The sequence below is a fragment of the Plutella xylostella genome, chromosome 15 (assembly GCF_932276165.1).
Source record: "Plutella xylostella chromosome 15, ilPluXylo3.1, whole genome shotgun sequence".
NCBI lineage: Eukaryota > Metazoa > Arthropoda > Insecta > Lepidoptera > Plutellidae > Plutella > Plutella xylostella.
Window position 1 is genome coordinate 8,012,356 of NC_063995.1, and position 23,639 is coordinate 8,035,994.

At 38.9% G+C, this 23,639-nt stretch overlaps 1 protein-coding gene across 19 annotated transcripts in view; it reads left to right on the forward strand.

Annotated features, from left to right (window-relative positions):
* Positions 1-23,639, forward strand: part of LOC105382504 (TLD domain-containing protein 2) — a 94,712-nt gene that overhangs the window by 62,772 nt on the left and 8,301 nt on the right. For 9 of the 19 annotated variants that reach the window (XM_038108166.2, XM_048625772.1, XM_038108171.2 and 6 more), the window contains 16 exons: positions 41-133; positions 1,860-1,963; positions 2,362-2,555; positions 3,749-3,821; positions 4,173-4,316; positions 4,916-5,008; positions 5,296-5,505; positions 5,784-5,969; positions 6,834-7,037; positions 7,388-7,539; positions 8,195-8,287; positions 9,477-9,613; positions 9,968-10,130; positions 11,876-12,014; positions 14,386-14,442; positions 15,078-15,170. In XM_038108166.2, coding sequence (XP_037964094.2) covers positions 41-133; positions 1,860-1,963; positions 2,362-2,555; positions 3,749-3,821; positions 4,173-4,316; positions 4,916-5,008; positions 5,296-5,505; positions 5,784-5,969; positions 6,834-7,037; positions 7,388-7,539; positions 8,195-8,287; positions 9,477-9,613; positions 9,968-10,130; positions 11,876-12,014; positions 14,386-14,442; positions 15,078-15,170 — 2,135 coding nt within the window. Of the gene's footprint in view, positions 1-40; positions 134-1,859; positions 1,964-2,361; positions 2,556-3,748; positions 3,822-4,172; positions 4,317-4,915; positions 5,009-5,295; positions 5,506-5,783; positions 5,970-6,345; positions 6,361-6,833; positions 7,038-7,387; positions 7,540-8,194; positions 8,288-9,476; positions 9,614-9,967; positions 10,131-11,875; positions 12,015-14,385; positions 14,443-15,077; positions 15,171-21,265; positions 21,643-23,639 lie in introns of those variants that run through there. The other 10 variants (XM_048625773.1, XM_038108177.2, XM_038108169.2 and 7 more) reach the window with 8 other exon arrangements.

Genomic DNA, 23,639 nt, shown 5'->3' on the forward strand with positions numbered 1-23,639 from the left:
TTGTGGTGGATCAGCTGTTGCTAACGTGTCCCGGTTGCAGATGGCGACAAGGACGCGGACGGGAGGTCGGACAGCGGCGACAACACCTCGGAGTCCACGCAGGGCGCCCCCAGCGAGCCCGCCAATGAAAAAGGTCGGTATTTGCACTCATAACAACCTCTTTGTTGAGTAACCAAACCCTACGCCATGTATTTTTCATTATAATTGCAATAATATCTAGTAGTGGAAAATAAATGGAAGCCGGTATTCTGCCGTAGATTGAGAACACGAGCAAGCATAAAGTAAAGTCGCTTTTGTTAAGGTTATGTAAATAACATAATTACAATTGCTATTGTTGGAATGAAAACGCTGGCAGGCCGGCATTGTTCGGTCGAGCCGACAGTTGCATGTGACATCAGCTCACTTTTCCTCTAATGGCGGGATAAACGGTACTCAGTTTCACATGTTATGGCTAAGCTTTGAATGATTATGGCGATGCAATGTACAAGGTCGTTGGTAAATAAAATATGCTCATAACATGAAAGACTGAAAGTGGAGCGCGCGTGAAATGTATTTGTTTTAACTATTTGAACGTTAGTCATGGCTGGTAATGCTTACCTACCAACGTTCTTATGTACTGAAATGCATGTTAAACGCAGATATGAAACATTTATGTATTTTTTTCTTTAATGCTCGCTACAGAAAGTTTTAGTTGCTTTGATTAAAATATAATAATGCTCATATCTTTATCTGAGTAGAGATTAACGATTTATGTAGGTATTTATAGTAACGATTATGATAAACTGATAATTTTAACTAATGTAAGATACAATGGCACTCGCTTAGAATATAATACATACCTACTCAAAATAGATAATGCATTATTTATTTATCAAATCGATGTTTTGTTCTGCCAGAAATGTGGCTATAGGCCGACCCTCTACGGTGAATCCTATTGGTGAATAAGAGTTGCAGTAACACCCTTTTGCTTTCCTCATGAAAGGCGTATAAGAACATTAAGAACTAAAAAGAACTGAATGTTTTGTTTGTAACCATAATGGCACGTAAAAACTGTCAAAAGTTTTGCATGCTTAACCATAGAGCACTTAACGTTCAAATAATTTAGGTAAAGTACACTACTTAACCAAAACATGGAAAGGATAGTTAAGTACTTAGAAAACGTGTTTCAGTGAAGCTAAAATTATTACGCACGTTTTTCAGTTAAAACTGTTTCCATTAAAGACCGGTTATTTTAACTGGCATCTCCGATAGCAGGCTATTACAAGTTTATAGCTCTATCTTGTTATCAAAACGATTATGGCACAATTGATGGGGGTGCTGAAAGTTGCTTATCGCCATGCAGTTATGTGGACCGATAACGTCGCTTGTTATACCACCGTGCAAGGTGAATAATGTACTTGTACCTACCAACCTTGGATAGGTATATATTTTGTGCCTATGTATTGTATGTACCTGCTCATATATTAGGCCCTTAAAGTTCTAACAAATTATTTAATATTCAATCTTTTGTTGCATCTATAAGTATGTTTTACAGGTATTATCTTGTTATGATACTCAGTTAAAAAAAGTAAACTATTCAAATGAATGTGGGATTCATATTCCCAAAGCCTGATTTATAATTAAAAAGTGCACAAAATGTAAATCATCCAAATAAATTGGTTGTTTAAACTATAACTGGTATAAAATCAGACTAATAGAGTATCATTATTACATATATTTCTATAACAAAGGTTCCATTCGAGGGAGCCATGTGCTGGTACTTATACCGCCACAGAGAATAGAATAGAACCCCTTACCATAGAGTAATATTGGTCTCACTATGCCCTTACCTCAATACTAACAGTTGTGTCCACTTGCAGAGATCCTGGAGAGCCTGCGCCCGTCGTCGCCCGAGGCTCCCTCGAGCAGCGCCGGCCCGCAGCGCTTCCTCAAGATCAACGTGCGCCACATCACTGATGGACAGGTCAGTAATACCACCAGGGAATATTGTCTTACGTTGCAGAAAAGAACATTAAGCTAATGTCGGCATTAAATCTATATCTGTCTCTTTCTGTTCGTATACTGTCAAAGCAAGGCATAAATTTAAGGTCGACATTAAAGATCCTTTCGGCAACTCAGCTTATGTCCTCTTGCAGGCTTTTTAAGGGAGGAAACACGTGCGCCAATGCGGTACATTGTTTTGACTACATGAATCTGTTACTAAACATTTATAATGGCGGACGATATCATGATATTTCTTTCTTTTCTTAGGTCTTTAGACAAGACACCCCTACATATTTTCCGGCTGCCATCTCTACATTTGATTCTCATACAACCTCAAAAACCATCACTTCTATTTTAACTTCTCCCTCTCTCCCCCAGGGCGTGGTATCGGGCGTCCTGCTCGTGACCCCGAACGCGGTGATGTTCGACCCGAACGTGTCGGACACGCTGGTGATGGAGCACGGGCCCGAGTCGTACGGCGTGATCGCGCCCATGGAGTACGTGGTCAACGCCGCCATCTTCTACGACATCGCGCACATGCGCACGCACCCGCCGCACCACAACGCGCAGAAGTAAGTGTTATGTTGTCTTATTAGTGCGTCTGTCTACCGCCGCCGTCAGCGTCACGTCTAGAACGAGATTAGTTTATGCCGAGTTTAATATGACTTGACGGATGTGCTACTTCGGCGCCGTCATCTCGATCTCGGTGACGTGACGGTGACGGGACGGCGGTGGTGGACAAAACGCACTTATAATAGGGTACATTTTGAATTGCATCGCGTAACGTAGATTCGACCACAGCGCCATCAAGTGACTCTATTATAGAGCAGTTACGGAGTCTTGTTGTTGAGTTGTTAGGGTGCAAATTGAGTTGAATCCTCTTTAGGCTAAGACGCAGGAGCTGCATATACCAATGAGTTATTTTAATTTAAGTACAATGAATACCATCGCTCTAACGTTGAAGGAAAACGTCGTGAGAAAACCTGCATATCTAGATTTAGTACATATGTGAACCCACAAACCCGCAGTGGACCAGCGTGGTGGAAAATGGTCCACGCTTGGGAAAACAGTTTAGACCTTGGGGATTACCTTAGAATTCTATTCTTCTATTCTATTCTAAAGGTTCCACTCGAGAGAGCCAGGGACAGGTACTTACACCCCCACAGAGAATATAATGGATATGTGAACCTACAAACCTAAAGTGGACTAGCGTGGTGGGAAATGGACCTTGAGGAAATATGGACAAAAGTTCCATTCGCGTTATATTCAGTTACTCCTAAAACGCATAATAGACGTTACTCTTTAAATATAAGTAGGCGTTTATTTTCATTCTCACATTTCGCATACTTTGTTTCTAAACCACTTGGTAACAAGTGAATGGAAAATTTTAAATATACTTACAATACAATACGGTGCAATTAGCAAAGTACATATTTTATTTACAATACTTAAAATTATCATACTGGACAGTCTAGTCTTATGCGTATCGATTATATTTAATGTAAAACGTAGCTATTAATAATAAATAAAAGATTTATAACTTCATATGCTACATTGTAAGACAAATAAACGATATGAGTAAACTTAGTTGAGTACATCGTTTATGTGACCGGTGCAAATGAATAAGTACAAATACGATACAGGGAAAACAATAATCTACTTACCTATTTACTAGTCTTTTACATAATAGCCTGTAATTATGAAACTTTGGAAAAGTAGGTCTTGAACAATAGCTTTTATTAATATGTGTCTTTTTCATTTTCAGAGCTGAAAATGCCGAGATCTACTACATGAATAAACCTGAGCTATCCCCTGGCAAAGACTCACTTCTAGTCAAAGTAAGTATAGATTTTTTTCTAACTTCTCTCCACATTTAAGTACCTATATTTTATAGAACAAAGCCATACATCGCGACTAAGTTTGTCGAGGTCCATGCTGAATGCATGTTTTCATTGAAGATAGTAACCTATGTGTATCTGTATCTAACATGTAGCTACAAAAGTAATCTGTTTTTATCTCATTTGTGACAATTATTTAACTTCATTATTGAAAATAATGTTATTACCAGCAATAATGAAGTTAAATAATTTATTTAACTTAACTGCACTCTAATCTTTTCAAAATCCTTGCTATATTCCTGTAACCTTTAAATATGCTTCCTATAACAATAAACATGTAACCATCCCCAGGACGAGACATTCCCCGAGCTTCAATCAGCCACACTCGAGACGGGCGAGGGCGAGGAGCGGCCGGGGTCGGGCGAGGACGAGCGCGGGGGCGCCGCCTTCCCCAAGGCCTTCGACCGGGACCTGGTCACGCCGACTGCGCTGCAGGTGGGGAACCTTGTCATAGTGAGATGATGGACCTTGTCGTAGTGTAATAGATGTTGAGTGAAGCGCGGTGGGTGGGATTGTGAATTTATTTTTGCGGATTTCACAGTTGTAGCATACGGCCTTCGACAGGAATCTGGTCACGCCGACCGCGCTGCAGGTGGGGGAACCTTGTCGTAGTGAGATGTTGAGTGGTGTGCGGTGAGAGAGGTGTGAATTTAATGTTGCAGATTTCACAGTTGTGTAATAATAACGTACATAGTTGGTTATCGACAACTAGTTTTAGCATAAAATGCTAAGTTGGTGCAGCAATGATGTTGTCTTGTTATTCTGTTTACAGTGTAAAAGCCATAACATTTATTTTGTATGACAATAACAAAGTCTGAAGTTTTTCATAAAATAACAAGAGCACTACCTACACCAAACTACTTAAAATGTAACAATCGATTTTCAGAAATGACGTGGTACAATGTTTACTATATTCACGCAATTAAAATACATTTGAATAACTAAAGACGTACATACGTTAATGAATGGATAGTTAGGACATCGCGTAGCAAATTCATTTTGTCAAACATTACAATCGTATGGTTTGTTTACAGCAACAGTCGGTTGAGGATCGACGGAAATCACTGCTGGACCACCACTGGGCCATTCCCAGCAAGGACAGGAACTCCATTGATCAAACAAGCGAGGTAAGTAATATTATTACTATACCCACTATGTACCTAATACAGAAGTTAAGAGGTGAAAATAAAATATTAGTAACGAAATTTAAAAAATCAAAGCTTTACTTTGCGAGTTAACTGTAACATTTACTCTACACTACATTCTCACCATTCGGGCCCTTTTTCCAAGGTGAAATAATAGCACAAGAGTCTTAAAAACAAACAAAAGAAAAGAACGCGTTTATTTCTAAATTCAAAACTTTCAAAAACAAAAGAACGCGTCAATTTCCAACTTTGAATCTCTCCTCTTGCAGGTATCATCCACCGCAGACGTAGCCAAAGACGAGAGCATAGACGGCTCGTCAGCTCACGAGCGCGCCGAGAGTACTGAGGGCGGGGACGCTCCGGAGGAGCCCCCGGCAGCCGACGATGGCGCGCAGCACCTAGTGAAGCTGTCCTACCACGACTCTGGCATCGATATTAGGGACCCCGTGTTGCACGTTACACCGGCTCAACAGAAGAAGGTAGGGTTCTTGTTGTATGGAGGGTGATTTTGGTGTTTATTACTAACGTTATGTAACCTTTTGTTAACAGTTATAACATTAACATGCAGCGGTTCATGGTGAAAGGTATGACTGATTCGAACGGTGATTTAATAGCCCGTTTTGTTACGCTGCGTTAATGATAAAGTTACAATTCGAATCGGTTTAACACGAGTTTATCGTAACCCGTGCAACCTGAGTTGTAGTCTACATCCATATTCTAACTAATCTAACCAAACTAACAACTAACCAATTTCTAGGACAACTATTTCCACCATCACTACCACGATTATTACCATGAGATCTCCACTATTTACGAGTCCCGGGAGCCCTCGGCCTCGGAAGACTGCGTGTGTGCCTACGAGTGTGACGTCACGTTCGAGAAGAAGTTTCTAGAACGATTCCGCGGTCATAGACCCAGTGACGTGTCGACTGTAACTGATGAGGTGAACACCTTGATGGTGGAAGAATCGACAAGTCTGTGGCCTATAGGATCTTTGTGACTTAATCTTTATGATACTCACTCCCAGGTTTTTGACAAATTTGTGTAAGGCAACCATGAGTACATTAATTCGAATACGCTAGCAAACACGTGCAGCATTTTGTAGCAGCACGGCCTGTGATTGGTTGCGTAAAAGTGGACCAATCACAAAGCTTGCTGTTGCAAAAGTCGCACGTGCTCCTTATAACGTATTTTTTCAACCAATGCTCGCTTGCCGTTACTGTGTCCAAAAACTCGGGAAGTGAGTATTTCTGTAGGGTGAGGTTCTTCAACTGATGGTCTTCTTTTCTCTTTTCCATGTCTTCCGACTTTCTGTGCAGGTGTTGCAGGTGAACGTTAGTAATCACTTCTCTATTATACCATGTTTGTGAGTGTGCTGTTTCCACGAGTTGTGTTCTGTTGGGGACCCGTTTTGTGTTTTTCTATGTCTTGGTTTTAGTCTTAATTTACCATCTAGATTTTTAGTGCTTGGTTTTTTTTACTAAGTTAATTTGCAAAATGATAGGTACAATCTGTATTCATTGGTACTACAAACCATTGTTGTTTTGAACTTAATCCATAGTTGTAGCACCATTATTCATGAAACATTTTTATTTGTGATGAATTAGAGAACTAGACGAGGCTGCGGGCACGAATGCTAAAATGAAGCTATACAAACACATATTTAAATCACACAAATAAACATATCGCATGCAGATCTATGCATTTCAACTCGGCCAATGATATGGCTGCAACATAAGAGCCTTAATTAGTCAAAAAATTTCAGACTCAACCTTTTCCTTTATACCAACTCCACCATCAACTACAGGTGTACAGCGACGCCGACATCGTGCTGTCAGCTGATTGGGTGCCGCCGGTGTGCCTCCCCCGCGCCGAGCCGCCCCTCTCCGCACCCCCGCTGGGGGAGAACGAGAGGGTGCCGCGCAAAGCGAACGTCTCTTTCTCACTCGACGGATCCAACGCACAGCCGCCGGCTAAGGAGGAGGTCGGCAAGCCGGATAAGAAGAATAAGGTGAGGGGTTTTGACTTTAATTTAGTGGCATAAATTGCATGCATAGATGTCATTACTATTGCGGGAAAAACAACTGGATGCGAACTGCTAAGTGTAAGATGTGGTAAAATAGATGCTGTGGGATTTACAGCATGAGTTCTACATTCTAACTGATGAAGTGCCGCCACTGTCGCAAAAAAACATCCGAAAATGCTAACATATACGTACCTATAAGCAAATGCAAACAATTTTTCTGTTTTGATATCAATAAAAAAAGTTAATAAATTCCATTAATAAATTTTATAGAAATATCAGTTCTCCCTCATTATTCAAAGTCACCTCTCTACTAAACCCCCTCCATTCCTCCACAGATGCTAAAGCGCCTCTCCTACCCGCTATCCTGGGTGGAAGGCCTGACCGGGGAGGGCGCGGCGGGCGCGGGGCAGGGCTCGCAGGGCGACTCGCTGCCCACCTCGGCCGACAGCCACAACTCTACCAGCGTATTCTCAAAGGTCTTCAACAGGTATGATACTTGATGCTGTTGAAATGAGGGTATTCACCTTACTTTATTTCGCCTCAGAGAGAGTAGTTTTCGGGTGGTGGATTTGTTCCTTTTAAAGGAGGAGAGATAAAATGTTGAGAAAGAAACGTTGCATTCGAATTGAATATAACTGAAAAATTTATTGAGCTTTTACGGTGCACGTTTCTTTATGGTATTATTAGTTCACGAAACATGAATTAAATGGTACATTATAACGATAATGCATTGTACAGTAAAACTATCATGGCGTCATCTTCAGGGGTGTGGTTTGCTTCTTCATTATGTAAACATAATAGTATTGCTAAGTCAGTCATTGGCGGTATATCTAAAATTTGTACTTGCTAAGTTCTCTTTAAGACATTTTAGATGTACCGAAGTATTTGCAATTGCAACTTTAGAAGTATAATCAATCACCGTAATAATACATATTGTATTATATTATAACATGACGCAACTGTAATAATACCAGCTATCCCATACTCAGCTAAAACAGCTTTTACCAATCTAACAACAAAAACAAAACACACATATACACATGCTGCCAACCAAAAAATAATTAACTGTAATTTTTCCTCTGCTACCTTGGATGCTAACCGAAACGGCAACCCAACCCACTACGTTCCTTGGTGCGACATAGTTCCCCAATGAACCTAGTGGAGTTCGGTACAGGACTGTTTCTAAGTAAAACTCCGTCGGAGGAGGCGCCTCAAGACGTTTTCTCTGCCTCGGGGTACGTGTGAGGTTCTGGATGGTTCTAGAACGTTCTCGGTCGTTCGTTTGCTCTATGTTCGGCATTCGTCGTGTGAATGTTGCCTTATGTTCCACCCACTTCTCTGTTAGACGACTCTTCCACTTTTACTGTGTTATTTCTTGTCTTGTTTCGTGATTGTGGACTTTAGATCTATACTTTGATAACCGATATTTTTTTCAAACATATGTACTCGTTTGCACAAATTAGATTTATGTAAATTTTGAGTGGTTTAAAGTCCTCAATCAGTTTATTTTTGATAACAACTAAAGTATATGTGCTAAAAGCATGATGTATATGTGTTAGGAATAAAATATAGTCGATCATCCCTTCTCCCGCCTAGAGATAGGTCCATTACAACATCCATCTAGGAACCGATCATAAATAGAGAAGTAACCTCATCGTTTTTGTGATCAGTCATTGGTGTTTCATCTATTTCAGTCTTCACTAGCTTTCCGTCATCACAATCCTTGCAATGTTGAGTCGATATGAAATATTTGGCATGATTATTATCTAGCTTGTGCGAACGGTTTTGTCTCAGTAAGTATAATTGGTTTAATCCTGACACTTTACTATGAATTGTTCATTTATTTGCTGAAGCCTATATTTTTGTCAAGACTGTTAAATGTTTTCTACAATAATTATAACTATACTGTGTTTCTTTTAGCATTGCAGAAAAGATCTAAAAGAGGCATAATATCCTCCAAAACAATACTCGTAGGGGCTTGTCACTTTTCTAGCATTGGAAATTGTCATTTCCCTATTCATTATTACTATGCCGCTATTTGACCTTTGACGTAAAATGCAAAGGGTTCGTTTTTAAATAGTCACAATAACAAAGTTACTAGTGGAGTAAATATGATGCCATCATATTTTTATTCTTCTTATAATATGTGATCGTAACACTTTTATTCTTCAATGGCACTGGGCGCAAGACTCGCATACTAAAACGTGAGTAGAACTTTTACACCGCGCTCTCATAATGTCAGAATGCGCAATGCCTCGAGAGCGACCGCGACGTAAAACTTTTATCATGTCATGTAAGACATGACGTGATAAACGCTTCTTGCGCCTCTGCTGCAAGTAACTTCCACGTGCCTATTACTAAACGAGCCCTGAAAGAAATACAGTATAGCTCTTCTCATTCTAACCATATACCTGCCACATCCAGACGCAGTTCCCTCGGCGGGTTCGGGCGCTCCAACACCAAGAGCACTTCTTCATCCAGCTCGGCCACGCAGCCCCGTCTGGACTACCGCAGCATGGTGTCTGTGGATGATATGCCTGACCTCTTCGCGTCGTTTGATAGTGAGTTTTGTGGCACATGTTATAAGAACACTTTGTAATAGGGTGTATTTGTAAATAACGAGTTTTCCTGGACGTAAACTAAGGAGTTTTATATTTTGTCTTGTATCTCATTACCTTCTACTCGCAACGTAAGGCTCCACTGAAGTGACATAAATAAGCTCATATTATAAAACCTCAATCAAGAAAAATATAAATTTCTTAGATACAATGGTTGTCAAATACATATAATCAAACCCCCGTCACAAACCCTCTTGCAAGTTGCACTCGTATTACCCTGGAAAGTAACATAAATAAGCTTCCTTTCCAGCCTAATCTCCCACCTCACTTTTTTAACAAAAATCCTCTCCCCAACAGAGTTAATACCGCGTCCAGCAAGGCCGAGCGACGACCCGCCACTGTACCTGCGCCTGCGCATGGGCAAGCCGGCCGGCCGCCCGCTGCCGCGCACCACGCCGCTCATGAGCTACGGCCGCAAGCGCATGAAGCCCGAGTACTGGTTTGGGGTACCGCGTAACCGGTGAGTTTGGCGGTAGATGGCGCTGTTTGTTGTTTGGTGGTGGTTGTGCGAAACTTTTGGATTGCCTGAAGTTAAAACCTAGGTTGATTTTTGGGGACTAGCTAGGGCAGCTGGTTAGCTAGCTGTTTTAAACATATTGAGACCTCAGTATCGGTGTCTTGTTTCATTTATCAAGGCCTTGATGACAAGCGATTGTAGGTTTTGAATCCAGTACAGTAAAGGACCTGTAAAACGAATTCTTATGTGAAGCAAGATTCTTTGCATGACATAAATATGCCTACATATTCAGTCACACAGCGCGACTTCGGCAAAAAAGTATTTCTTATGTGCGGCAGCCTGATTGTAGCTTAACACTTTTCAATAGGGAATATGCAAGAAGTTCAAATAAAGGTCAAATATTATTTATAATAAACTTTGTTATTTTATAACTACGCCTCCATCAATATTTTTGATTATAATTTATTTTTGAGCAAGTAAATGAAGTTGAAAAGTACAAATAAACTTCGGTAAATTCTAACTTCAGAGAAACGTCACCCATTTTCTTAGGGCGGATGTGACGTCAAAATTCTTTATATATCAATCTCAGAATAATAACTTATTTGCGTTTACGGCGGAAGTAAAATAAATGTCAAGTGTAAACAAAGAAATGTTAATGTCACCGAGTGTTTGTGATGCTCGTTGTGATCAGACACGATGGATCACATAAAAATTCTTCCAATAGATCCTAGCCTCCTATAACCTCTCCACTTCTTGTTTGATATGCTTGTTTGTTTGCAAAGTTTAGGACTTTTTATATTTTTTGTTGGTAGTGTATAGGCTGCCACTAGTTGTTCTTTTGTAATGAGCCGTAAACAGCCATTCGCTAGTCAACGAGCCACTCAAATATGCTCCATATTGCAACACAATAAAATTAAATTTAATAATAAATAATAAATAAATATGTGGGGACATCTCACACACGGCCATCCGACCCCAAGCTAGGCAGAACCTGTGTTATGGGTGTCGGACAGCTGATATATCTACACAAATACATAGATAGATAGATACTAAATATAAATATCAACACCCAAGACCCGAGTACAAATATCTGTCTTTAAACAAATATCTGCCCCAGCCGGGAATCGAACCCGGGACCTTCGGCTCAGTAGTCAGGGTCACTAACCACTACGCCATTCGGTCGTCGAGTTTGTATTGTAAGTATTATGACATGAACATGACACAAGTTGCTCTTTCTACTTTTAGGTTATAATGGCAGTCGTTAGTATATTTCAAAAGTTGTTATTTTTTTCTACATTAAGTTATGGAAGAATTCTCGTAATCAGAAGAACTGGACACATTAAATTTATTACGCAGTATAAAAACAGCCACTGGTCACACTTTATTACCATTACAAAACAGCCACTGATCACACTTTATACACTTCCTTTTTCGTTTGTTACCATGACAACATTGGTTTGTTGAAAATACAAAAGTACTCTATGATTACTTGATTAGGTAAAAAATCTATGCCGACTGACGGGACTCATTATTCTGAGCCGTGAAATTAAAAGATTATGACGTCACACTAGCCCGCCATCCTGACGGGAATTTCAAAGTGGTCGTGATGGTTGTAATTTTTTAACTTTCTTTAAAATACCTGAAATTACTTATTTTGGCGTTGAATTTTTTTTTACTATAATAAAGTGATGTAAAACTATCCAATAGAAGTATTTAAAAAATTTATGCATATTCCCTATTCCTTGCAGCGTGGACGACCTCTTCAAGTTCCTGACGCACTGGGTGCCGGACCGGTACGGGCCGCTGGGCGACGTGGCGGCGCAGGGCTACGAGCTCATCGACTCCGACACGGAGTGGGACGACGACGAGCCGCGCGCCGGGCAGAAGGTATGTGTCAGGCAACAATCCCCTGCTGGACATAGGAGCATTACAATATTCTCATCCTTGGCCCTACCCAACCACTACCAGCTACCTGTTTATATTGCGTATACATGGAGAGGATAACGTTGGTTATCATAGAGGCGATCTCTGTTTTGGCTACTTTTAAGCACTGAATAGTCAGCACATATACACATACTCTGATGTACCCTCAGCTGCATAAGTAGCTATACTCTTTTGTACCTTGTCAAACTGACTACGTGGCAAACCGTCAATGTTTGAACAGGCAGTTTGTGAGTACTTAATGCATAAGAGCAATCTGCAATCTGCAGTGGCAGTGAGTCAGTTTCGTCGATTTCTCCCGAATGAGTTCTCGAGTGGACATCACGGACAGGTGGACGTGGCGTAGGATCATGCAACAGCCGTGTTCGGTGGCAGATCCTTAGGCCCCCCGCGCACTAGGCAGCTTGGCTGCGCAGCCAGGTTGCGGAAGCCAGTAAAATATATGGGAATCCGTGGCTGCCTAGTGCGCGGGCTCCTATACAACATCATGTGTAGAGAAAGCTGACTACCAGGCAGCACTGATAAGAAGCCAATACAGAGATTGGCGCTCTGATAACCAACGTTCTCCGTGTATAAAGCATTATAAACAGGTAGCTAGTAGTGGTTGGGTAAGGCCAAGGACGAGTATTGTGGTGCTCTTTGGCAGCAGAGGATTGTTGACTGATTGACAAGTATGCCCCCTAACACCGTTATTATACTTACGGTATCAGAAAACATATACATGTCGCAGGCATCTGGTTTAATCTTCTGTTTGATTGAACCACTAGCCCGTTCATTGGATGGCGCTATTCAGTTGTATGACTAGGCCGAACGTTGATTGTACAAGCGTCACAAAACGTCCAACTAGTTAGCTGACTTAAAATCAGTCAGGTGGTGAATAAAACCAATATGGCGTCTAACAGCTAACAGCTGACACAAAAAGCACCTATATTGTTAGTTTTTTGCAAATAAATTAGCTTTAAAGTGCGTTATTTGTGTTAAAATTGTGTGATAACATGGATTTACCTATGCGTAAATAGTGTGACAACATGGATTTACGCCGCGGGCGGATAGTTTCAAAGAAAAAATTGTGGCGAAACTGGATAATTATGAACAACAATATGAAGGTACGTTTATTGTTATTTTTTAGTTAATTTGTGAGATAAGAGCTTCGTCATGTTCACCCTAACCAGACATTACAAAGTTGCTATACTATATCCCATTCAACGACTTCGCTGAATGACGTTCAGTCAAGACGTCGAACGTTACAATCAACGACTTGACGAGTTGTCCTTTAGTCATACAACTGAATAGCGTCATCCAATGAACGGGCTAGCGGTTCAATCAAACAGGAGATTAAACCAGATGCCTGCGACATACATATTATAAAACATTGAATATCCACCTGTGAGGAAGGTTATCAATATCAAACAAAGGCCGTTGGCCGAGACGTATTTAATTTAGTCACAGGTCACATATAACATAACACACTCATTGATCCGCATGTTTATTTACTTTTTGAAGGTATGTAAATAGACTTGTTATAAATATAAACTTATTTAAAACAACAGGATGATAAACATTGCGGTAATAAACTGATCACACAATAACACCATTCATATAAAATATCCAGTAATTTCTATCATTAACTCATGCGCCATTAAGCTTTATTTACTGCCAATATACCTAACCACGTTTATTTTAATAATGCAGTCTAGACTTAATGGGTTACGAATACTTAATCAAATATTAAAACTTGATGGAAAATTCATGAAGTTCATCAAGAATAAATATTATGTGACCAGAACGCTCCAATATTGGTGAGATTAGAATTTTACTAAATAAACCATCATAAACCTAAATTGCCAACTCTTTTATCTTTACTACCTTTACACCTGTATAATTCGTAGGACATGCGCATGATCTAAAAATGATAGTAGTCTAATAAATACAATACTATAACGATTAAGGAAAACTTGTTATATAAACATGAGTAATTGGAGAAAACACAATGAACAAGGTATACAACCTTATGAAATACACTCTTATGAATAATTTCAAACAAAGATAGCGTCTGACTGACGTGAAAATACGGCAGCGTACGCCTTATAATATGCAAATGCCACTATCAGTGTTTGCATGCATCACTCACAGAGATAACGCGTACGGTAGGATGTCAGCACTGATACCTGGACCAGATTCAACATACACTAACAGTTAGTTCACACCTGAGAACGTTAAGTTAATGCAGCTCTGTGACAGGCTGAATTGTTGTTAAGTAGAACTTACTCATGTGTGAAACTGGGCCTAACCTTCTAACTAGTGGTTATTGTCGCAGGGCGAACGCGCCAACAGCTCCGGAGACGTGACCGAGCTCACCAAGGAGTCATGGGAGGTAAGTCTCATAGCCGTCATCTAATACAGCCTTCTTTACTATCTTATTTACTTACTTACCTACTTTTACCTCTTCATCTATAACACATCCGTCTTGTGACTAACGACGCTTCCTAACACATTTTTTTCTTATGGACTAAGAGTTTCTTATGCCATATCTTTATACTTTTTCTCAACCTCTTTCACTGTCCACATTACAGTACACATTTGACATGAATGTTTTTTATGCCTCTATCAATCAGATTTTCTATTCAAGTGAATGCACTATCGGCACGTTTTGCGCGACGACATTTATACTTTAATTTGTAAACTCATTGTTTGATTCATGATGATCAGCGCGCCAAATTGTTATCGTACGTTTGTTTTTTTTATTGTTGTTTTATATTGCTGTCGCTTTGACCGATATTGTCGCAGTGTCGGCGAAGCGGTACAAAAGCTGTTAAAAGCCAATACAGATAACTGCATCTAAAGGTGCCGATTACCGCCGTCAAAACAACAGTATTGTGATAACAGTTGATAATGCTTACGATGCGATAGCTGCAGCTACAGCGGGGTCCTCTCCGTACACGACACTACACACGGACAGAATATACAGAAATGCTTGTGTAACTAACGAATGTTGTGTGTCGGGCTCAGCTGTTGAAGGCGCCCTACGTGAAAATCTATTCGATAATGAAGAGCCAAGCGGAGGCGCTCGGGGACTCCCTGGGCGAGGAGCCGCAGCCCGAGGTACCGTCGCCGCGCCCCGGACGGAACACCACTTCTCCCAATCACCGAACGCACCTTGAATGTCATGGCCGAAAAAAAAAGACTTAATGAATCGGAAACTTCTTGAATGTCTAATGAGATGCCCACATATTTGTGTCAAAAATGCGCCGGCAGCGTAACGTCCACTTTAATACCTGTTTAATTCGGGTGGTATTGGCGTGGACTCGCGAGCAGAGTGATACGTGACGGCCGGCATGTGGAGAAGTGGTGTTGCGTTCTGTGAAGCGACGAGAGAGGAAGTAGCGATGTCCTGCACTCTAGTGACCGAATGCACTCCCCTAGCCGCCTTCCAACTCGCTCTTCCGTAGAGAATGATCTCCGAATTGTTGTTAGCTACAGCTCATTAGAATGCCTGTTTGCACACTGTCGTTGTGTATGAAAATTCTGTGTTTTTAAATATTATAGGTCAATAAGCATGTTAAGCGAATATTAGATCCGTTTCTTAATGTATAGTTTTTGATGAACTCTTGATTGGCTTTCCAGATATTGTGTTGATATCGTTTCAAAATTTGCTATCAGAAAATGCAGTAGGTAGCTATTACTTCTGAAGTAGCAGCTATTCTTTCAGCTCCAGGATTACATGACTGGTCACAACTACGTACCTACATTTTGATGCGTAGTGTATAGATTACAGTTTTCGCGTGGTAAAATACCCCTTATTACGATGTGCTTAAGGGCGGTGTATAAAGCGGTGGTAGAGTGATACAATAGGCAGCACACAATGGCGGCAGGCGCGCCGCGCAGCATCATGTAATTAATCCCCATTGTTGGGAAAATAACACGAATATTACGACATTTCTTGTTTTCGTTCGATAAGTTTTCTCGTTGGTATTTACGTGTTCGATGGCAATGTTATCTACCTTTGTGACTTCCAGACGTTTCACTCGTTATGATGTGCAGTGATCTGTATTTACTTTTATATTTATGTAGACACCGTGGGAGAAAACGATTTAACATTTTATCGCAGACATACGTCAGGCATATAAAATGTAACCTCTTTTTATAGATTGATTAAGTAGAGACATATGGGTTTCATAAATAAAACAGGAGATATCACATCGGTGCTTGCTTGTGCGTAAAGCAGCCATGTAAGGTTACTAAACTCGAAGCATTATTCAAATCGATGCCGGCCAAGGCTTACAAATAGTCTATTTAATGGATACGAGTATTGAAAACTAAACGGCTCTCCGGTGGGGCAATGCATTGCATTGAAATGAGATTGCAATCTACAGCAAATGGGAAGCTACGAAGGGTTTACTTCGTTATTTAAAGAAAATAAATAACACTTTGCCAGTTTATTTAGTAGATAAAACCATTGACTAGAATATTATGATAAAACCGGGCTCAGGTCTTCGGATAGGTATGTATCTAAGCTGCAGCCTGCAGTATGAGTTGATTCGATGTCATATTAATATAAGTAACCTAACCTAACTATTATGGAGATTTTAGTTTAATGTCCACGCATATTTTATTATGTTTCTATTGTGACTGAACTATATATTTATATCTTCGTGCGTATTATTCAAGATTTAGTACCTATATAAAGTCGAAGGTAGCTAAATTCTTAAGTAAATAATAAAACACAAATACTTACTTTAATCAACACACATGTAGCCAACGGCTCAAAATAAACTCTTCACTTCTAAAAATAAATCCTAAAACTATATTTAATTTCATATTAGGTAAGCAGTTATGTAATTATAAACGACTCTCCGATAAGTAATTAAATTAACGTATGTGGTTAACACCAGAAAATATGATAACAACCGGAAAATGCGATTAAATACCTCAATGGAAGTTTTGCCGGTAACTTCATTCTATATCATATTCTTAGCCCAATATTAACGACCAATTAATGATTGAGTCGATTAACTAAAATTTTATTTACACAATTATCGATGGATGTATTGACTGTCGAGAAAATTGGTAAATAACTAGATGACGATGATGCCATAATGCAATAATTCCCTAGCAATAGTGTCCACCAGAGCACCAATAAACATAGCAACCATAGCTGTCCATTCGCCCAGGCGAATTGTCACCGTATGACAGAATAATTGCGACACTGAATTGGTCTCTATAGGCGGCACATCCGTCCAGCAAGAGGTAATAGATGGAGTACCTACACCAACCAGTCCTGAAGGGTCACTCCAGCTAACGAAAAATTAAATTTAGGAGCATTGCTGCGGTTACCGCGACTCCATCTTGCTCTATTAACCAAACCGATTTTCTGACAGATCTCATTCCCATCCTAGATCCCAAGGGTTCTAGCTGAAAACCAGCGCTATGGTGTGGTTTAGTATACCTGCAATAGCATCAAGCTGAGCTAGAACCGATTTCGGCACCGAGAAGCAACATTCATGCTCATTTTTTACTTATTTTTTATTACTTTTTAACCTTTTCTTGTAAATGTATGTATTGTTTCTGTGTGTGTTAGAAATAAATAAATTTTCTTTCTTTTTTTCATTCGTTCGTATTTTGTGAAGCTAGAGTGACCCCTGGGCCTACGGAACCGCCACACATTTGGGAATTATTCCACTGTTTACGGAATGCAGTTTGAGGTCAATAGTTTCCATTAGATAAACAAACGTAGTTCATTAGTAGGCTTTTATGTTTTTTAAAACTGTTAAATTCAATGTGGAAGGTAATAAATATGCCTCTAATTTAACGTGGTATAAAAATTTCCGTAAACTTAAATAGAAAGAGCCATTAGCCATTCATGGAATGAGTAGGTGCATTATGTAGGTGTTGACTATGGCCACGTATCAATTGCAATGCAGCTTGAGAAGCTGTGGTTTAAGTATAGATAATTTTATGAAAAAAAAACCATTTTATCTTTAGGGATTCAACCTTCCAGGTTGATCCTATACCCCTATTTTCTATGTACCATACCAACGCACGTAGGGCGCTTAGGCAGCGAAATTAATAATAAGTACATAATAGTGGACAAGAGTGGCACAATGTCGAAAGTTTGGCGTACACAAAATAAGGGCTTTACCAAACAGTGGGCGATAGAGGTCTGATACTTAAAATTAGGAATATTCTGACGCATAGCACGGTAACCTCCCGTCATATTTCAACGAACCGAGAGGATTCTGTCTAATTCCTAAACCTTCAACCAGCCCCAATAACCTGATTTATGCCTTATAAAATGCCTTAGGCATTTTAAGTTTCTATTTTAGATATGTTTTAGTTGTGGTAATACTAACATCATTGATTTATGTTTAAATTTACTTGCTTATAGTTAGCTATTTATATTAAAAGAGTTTATTTTAAATACTTTAGTTCTCCACCAAACAAAGGTTGGTTGGAAGAAATTGCTTCTTGGCAATAAGTCCCATTTTTGTAACTGTGTTTTGTAAGTATACAATAAAGTGTTTATAAATAAATAAAAATAAATAAAAGCAAGCCATAATCCGCGCAATTGATTTCAAAATGCCGTTAATTAACATGGAGACTGGAGGCAAGTGTAACTGCCGCAGTGTCCCCGGTTCTGGCGCAAACGAGTTCTGGTTTATGGAGCAGGCCGGCTTGCCTGTAGCTGTTCTCGATTGCAGCAGAAAGAAAGATAAATTTTAATATAGAATGGCCTACCTACAAGAATTAATGCGCATTGCAAAAATATTAAGTAGAGTTCGATCCACGAACGAATTAACTGTTTTTTTATATTTTTTTAATTTTTTGCCAATGTTGTAATCGGCTTGTTTCCTTCAGCCAACAGTAGACGACAGAAATATTCATTATTTTCGTTTCAAGAGCTGTTATAGACTGTTGCTTCTCCAGTTTTGGTCAAGCTATGTGGAGCGCAGTTTACTATGCATTACTATTTAGTATAAAGCATAAGTTATTTGCCAGACAATATTTAATTCTATCCTGTATATTTGGTGCATAAGTAATAAATTTTAAAACAGTTGATGCTGCTGAAGTATTACTTGTCCAAACGCTGCAGTTTTGTTGAAGCCTCGGTTTATGTAACTGTAGGTGATACTTACATACGTTACGTTATTATACGACATTATTAACAGTAACCCTATATCATAGCGGAAAGTTTATATTAATTTGCATCTCGGTGCTGAGCCGTTTCAATTAATACAGTACGGATCAGTTGGTGTTAGCGCGGTATATAATACATTGTAATCGTTTTGTCTAGACGGGGGGTAATCTCGAGTAATTGTTGAGCTGTCAGCCTCTCATTGTGCATGCTGTATGCTGATTTATAAGCTTAGATTAACAATATAATATCAAGATGGAGTGTCAGTGCAAAAGAATCGCCTCACAAATAACAAACACTGCTGGGCTTTTATTTAGAATTAGTTCTGTTAGAAGATTTACGACTCTATGAATTGGTACAATGGTTGTTATTAGATTGAACTTAAAACGGTTTGACTGTTTTGTTTGAGTAAACAAAATGCGGGCAGTTTTTTGCTTTGTCTTTGTAAGTCACCATCTTGTCAGTCTATTGTAAATCTAAGTTTACAACGCACTCATTGCGAGGACACTGTTGCATCGAGATGTGTATCAGTCTTGTGTACATAGGGCCGGGTGAGCTCCCGAGACGAAAGTAACGCTGCGAGACTATTTTAGAGCGGCTAAAATAGTTTCAGACGGTCTACGGTTTAATAGTTCAGTGTACTTGTAGAGACTGTCTGTGTCACTATAAAAAAATAACCTATGTTTAATGAGTGTTTAAATCAAAATTTGAAACATTTATAAGGCGTTTGATAGCCAACAGACAGCGCTTAGCATGTGTTTAAGTTTTGGTGGTAAAGCCCTGTGTAACTTAACCAAAATCTATGATAGCATAGTAAGGTGGTGTATAGTACAGTTTAAGTGAAGTGATAATAAGTTTTGTGAACTGTCTAGTTGTCCGGAACTTGTATATTATACTAAATTTGTAAAAAGCCATGTGTATTAGAGCTGCTCCTTAAATCCGATTCTGCATCAGCCTTCTATCGGTGCAGGTAAACAGATTACATTTTATGTTATTTAAAATATCATTAGCATGCTTAACCGGTTCCAAAGTTATTTGAATAATCAATTGCACACTTTAGTTGTAGTGGAAACAGGTAGGAGGTAATAATAATACCTCTGTAAGTAAATCTACAGGTGGTTGGAAAATTTAATATCAACTGAAATTTAATAGCTAAATTCACGAAAAAATAAAAATAAAAAATATATTTGTTTTTCATGTTACTTTTTAATATACTTAGTCAAAAAGTTGCTTCGCATTTGCAACAGCCTGTATAAGCTACATCTGTATTTTTTTGCCTATTTCTTAAGATTGAAATGTAGATATTGACACACACTTATATTTTTTGTTCCAGTCAGTATTTTAGTAGAATATTTTCTACCGTGGAAAAAACAAAACTTCAAATTCATACATAATTTTACTGTTATGTAGCCTTGTCTTGTAAGGCAATGGGATATTTTTATACTAACCTATTGCACTATTAGATTATCTACTTAAATTATTATTTAGTTTTTTAAACATAAGTAACAAAATTTACAAAATTAAGGTCGGTCAACGAACATTGCTTTAAATTTAAAGTTTAAAAAAAAAACTCGCCCATCGCCATATCAGTCTCGTCATTACGTAATCCGTGGAGATTAAAATTTACTTGTAGAGCTCAGAATGTAGAGATACAAGGCCTTCGTCGGCTAGTCGGCGTGCCTAGAACCGGATATCACAGCCAGCGTCGGATGGGGTCACCACACCACGCTACCATTGCCATCATCATTATAGCATGTAGAATACGTCACTAACAATGCTTGAGTTGAATAACTTAAGTTTACGAAAAAATGCTGTGTGCAAATTAAGTTAATGAGCACCCTATATTACCTACGTACTTACCTACGTAACAAGTGCAATGCGACAGGTGCCGGTATGCACTTTAAGGTCTTGGTAAACATAATTGTAATTTAAGTTTTAATAAGGCCTCTTCTGTTGGTTTTTGTTGTAGTGAAGTAGCTGGCGCAGCTCATTACATTCCCTCCCGTGGTCGAGTTCCCTCCATCAGCTGGCGCCCCCTCCACTCCGCCGCTAGTTCAACCGCAGCCGTGCGCCCGCGAGCCCGCGCTCTAACATTCCAATTTTAAACTCGCGCGTTCAAATTTAAACTCGTTCCATTTTTAAGAAAAAACGTGATACTGGCCATATCCGAGTTTTGTTTATAAGCAATAGGCTCGTAAACTGCACTCCAGTCCAATGTTTGGTGACGAAACGTAGAGATCGCGTGGGCGATTCTAATTCGAGAACTGGCAATTGTGATGTGTAGACGCATTGTTTAGTGCATCGCCGCCGCCGCGTTTTGTTGTGTTGTGACTTTTGAGTGGCAAAATGCAGACCCTAAAGTACTTTGAAATGATCCAGCTGAGGCCCGCGGCCACTCCTGATACGTCGGCTTATGATAATAATGATACTGAAGAAGATGAGGTGAGCTGACATTTAGTTTTCATGGATTTTCAGTGCACTATTTCCGTTAATTAGAAAGTTTTTAAGAATGAACGGTCAATATAGGAATGCACCGTTAAGCGACACCAAATAAGAAAATGTCTTTTGAGTTGCGCAGGCGCAATCGAGTTGCGAACTTATTTTAAGAAGGCGATTTATTTAAAGATCATACTTAATCATGGCCACGAAAACGTAGGTAATCATTATGTTCATCACCGATTTAGTGAGTGTTGTAATTGTGGGTTACTTTACATAACACACATTGTAGATTTAAATTTGCCTTGTTATTAATTAATTATTCAGCTACTGACTATCTGTACCTACATATTTTAGAATATAGATCTAAATAAAACACTGGTTAAAGTTGAAAAAAATAAAATGCAGTTTCGGTTGCGCTTATTAACACATGGCTTGCTCTACTTAATTACTTAGGTTTCCTAATTGTCACAAACTTACTTAAGAACTTTTATGACTTAATAGTTTGAAGAAAACATACCTCACTTCTTATATTTATTATTTAAAAAAAAAAGTTTTATCCTTCACTCTAACTAACCTTCCTTACTAATTATTTCATACCTTATCTTATCTAATTTAAATAACCGGTCAATATCAATTTGCTATAGCTGATTTCATATTGTAATAAATATAAAGTACTTATAGTCTATTAAAGGTTAATTATAAGTGTAGGCTGACTTTACTTACCTGAATATTTATAAATACTTAATAAATTTATTTATTTACGTTAAAACATAGAGCTACTCTTAAAGTCATAAGTCAGTAATTACTACTTACAAAAAACGACGACAAAAAGCGAAGTTTAAAAATACGGCTTCAATTATCACCCACTCGGGGTTTCAATCGATCCCCTTATAAGGGTTAGGTGTTAAAAATACAAAGTTATCACCACCATAATCATTATTTTTAAGGCATATGGTGTGTAACCGGTACACTGAAGGTACAGTAAAGTTGAGTGTTAGGTCTCACACTGCCACGCACCACACTAGATATTGCGTGAATACGTGTCCTGTTGCTTGTATGTATCTCCTTTTGTATAGCAAAAACGCGCACAGTAACACAGAAAACGCATCTACGTTCATACAATGAACGCAAAACGCAGCGTGATACGGGCAGTGTGAGAACTCCCTTACCATAAGATCGTCTAAATAAACGAACTATTCTTTTATCTCAGATCATTGACTTATATATTACTAGCTGTACCCGCGCGCTTCGCTTCGTCTTAAAAAGTTTTCCCGTGGGAATCTCGGGATAAAAAGTAGCCTATGTTCTTTCCCAGGGTCTAGACCGTGTGTATACCAAATTTCATTCAAATCCGTTCAGTAGTTTTGGCGTGAAAGAGTAACAGACAGACAGACAGACACAGTTACTTTTGCATTTATAATATTAGTTAGGACTAGCGTACTCCTTTTGAAATCATTGTCTCAGTTACTAAATAGTTAAGTGCAAAATGTAAAGCTGGTGGCACGCCGGTCCACATCCAGGGTGCGGATGGAGGAACCTGTCTACCTATAAATAGAGAGAAAGGCGAATGACCGTGCGCGTGCAAGGTCTAGACTTTACTTCCTAAATACACAATGAATATTGAATATGTCACTTTTTTAAAGGTCACCACGACTGACCCCCTTGTTGACTGAAAATGTTAATTCAATATACGCAGCTCTTTGAAAATTTATATACTTAAATAAATGATCGATTTTTACTTCATACGAGTACCATGTAATGACTATTAATAATTGAATTGAATTGACTATGAATGTTTGAGCTACTTCACTATTTTAGCAAAGAAAGATATCGGTGTATGATAAAATAATACATGAAATATTTTAAATAATTTTATGATCAACAGGTAGTACCTACTTATCACTTAATTTATTTAAATCTTCAACGATTCATCGGATATTAGATACTTTATAATTAGTGATGATTCCATTGAATTTGCTTGTGTAATAAATAATTGATTT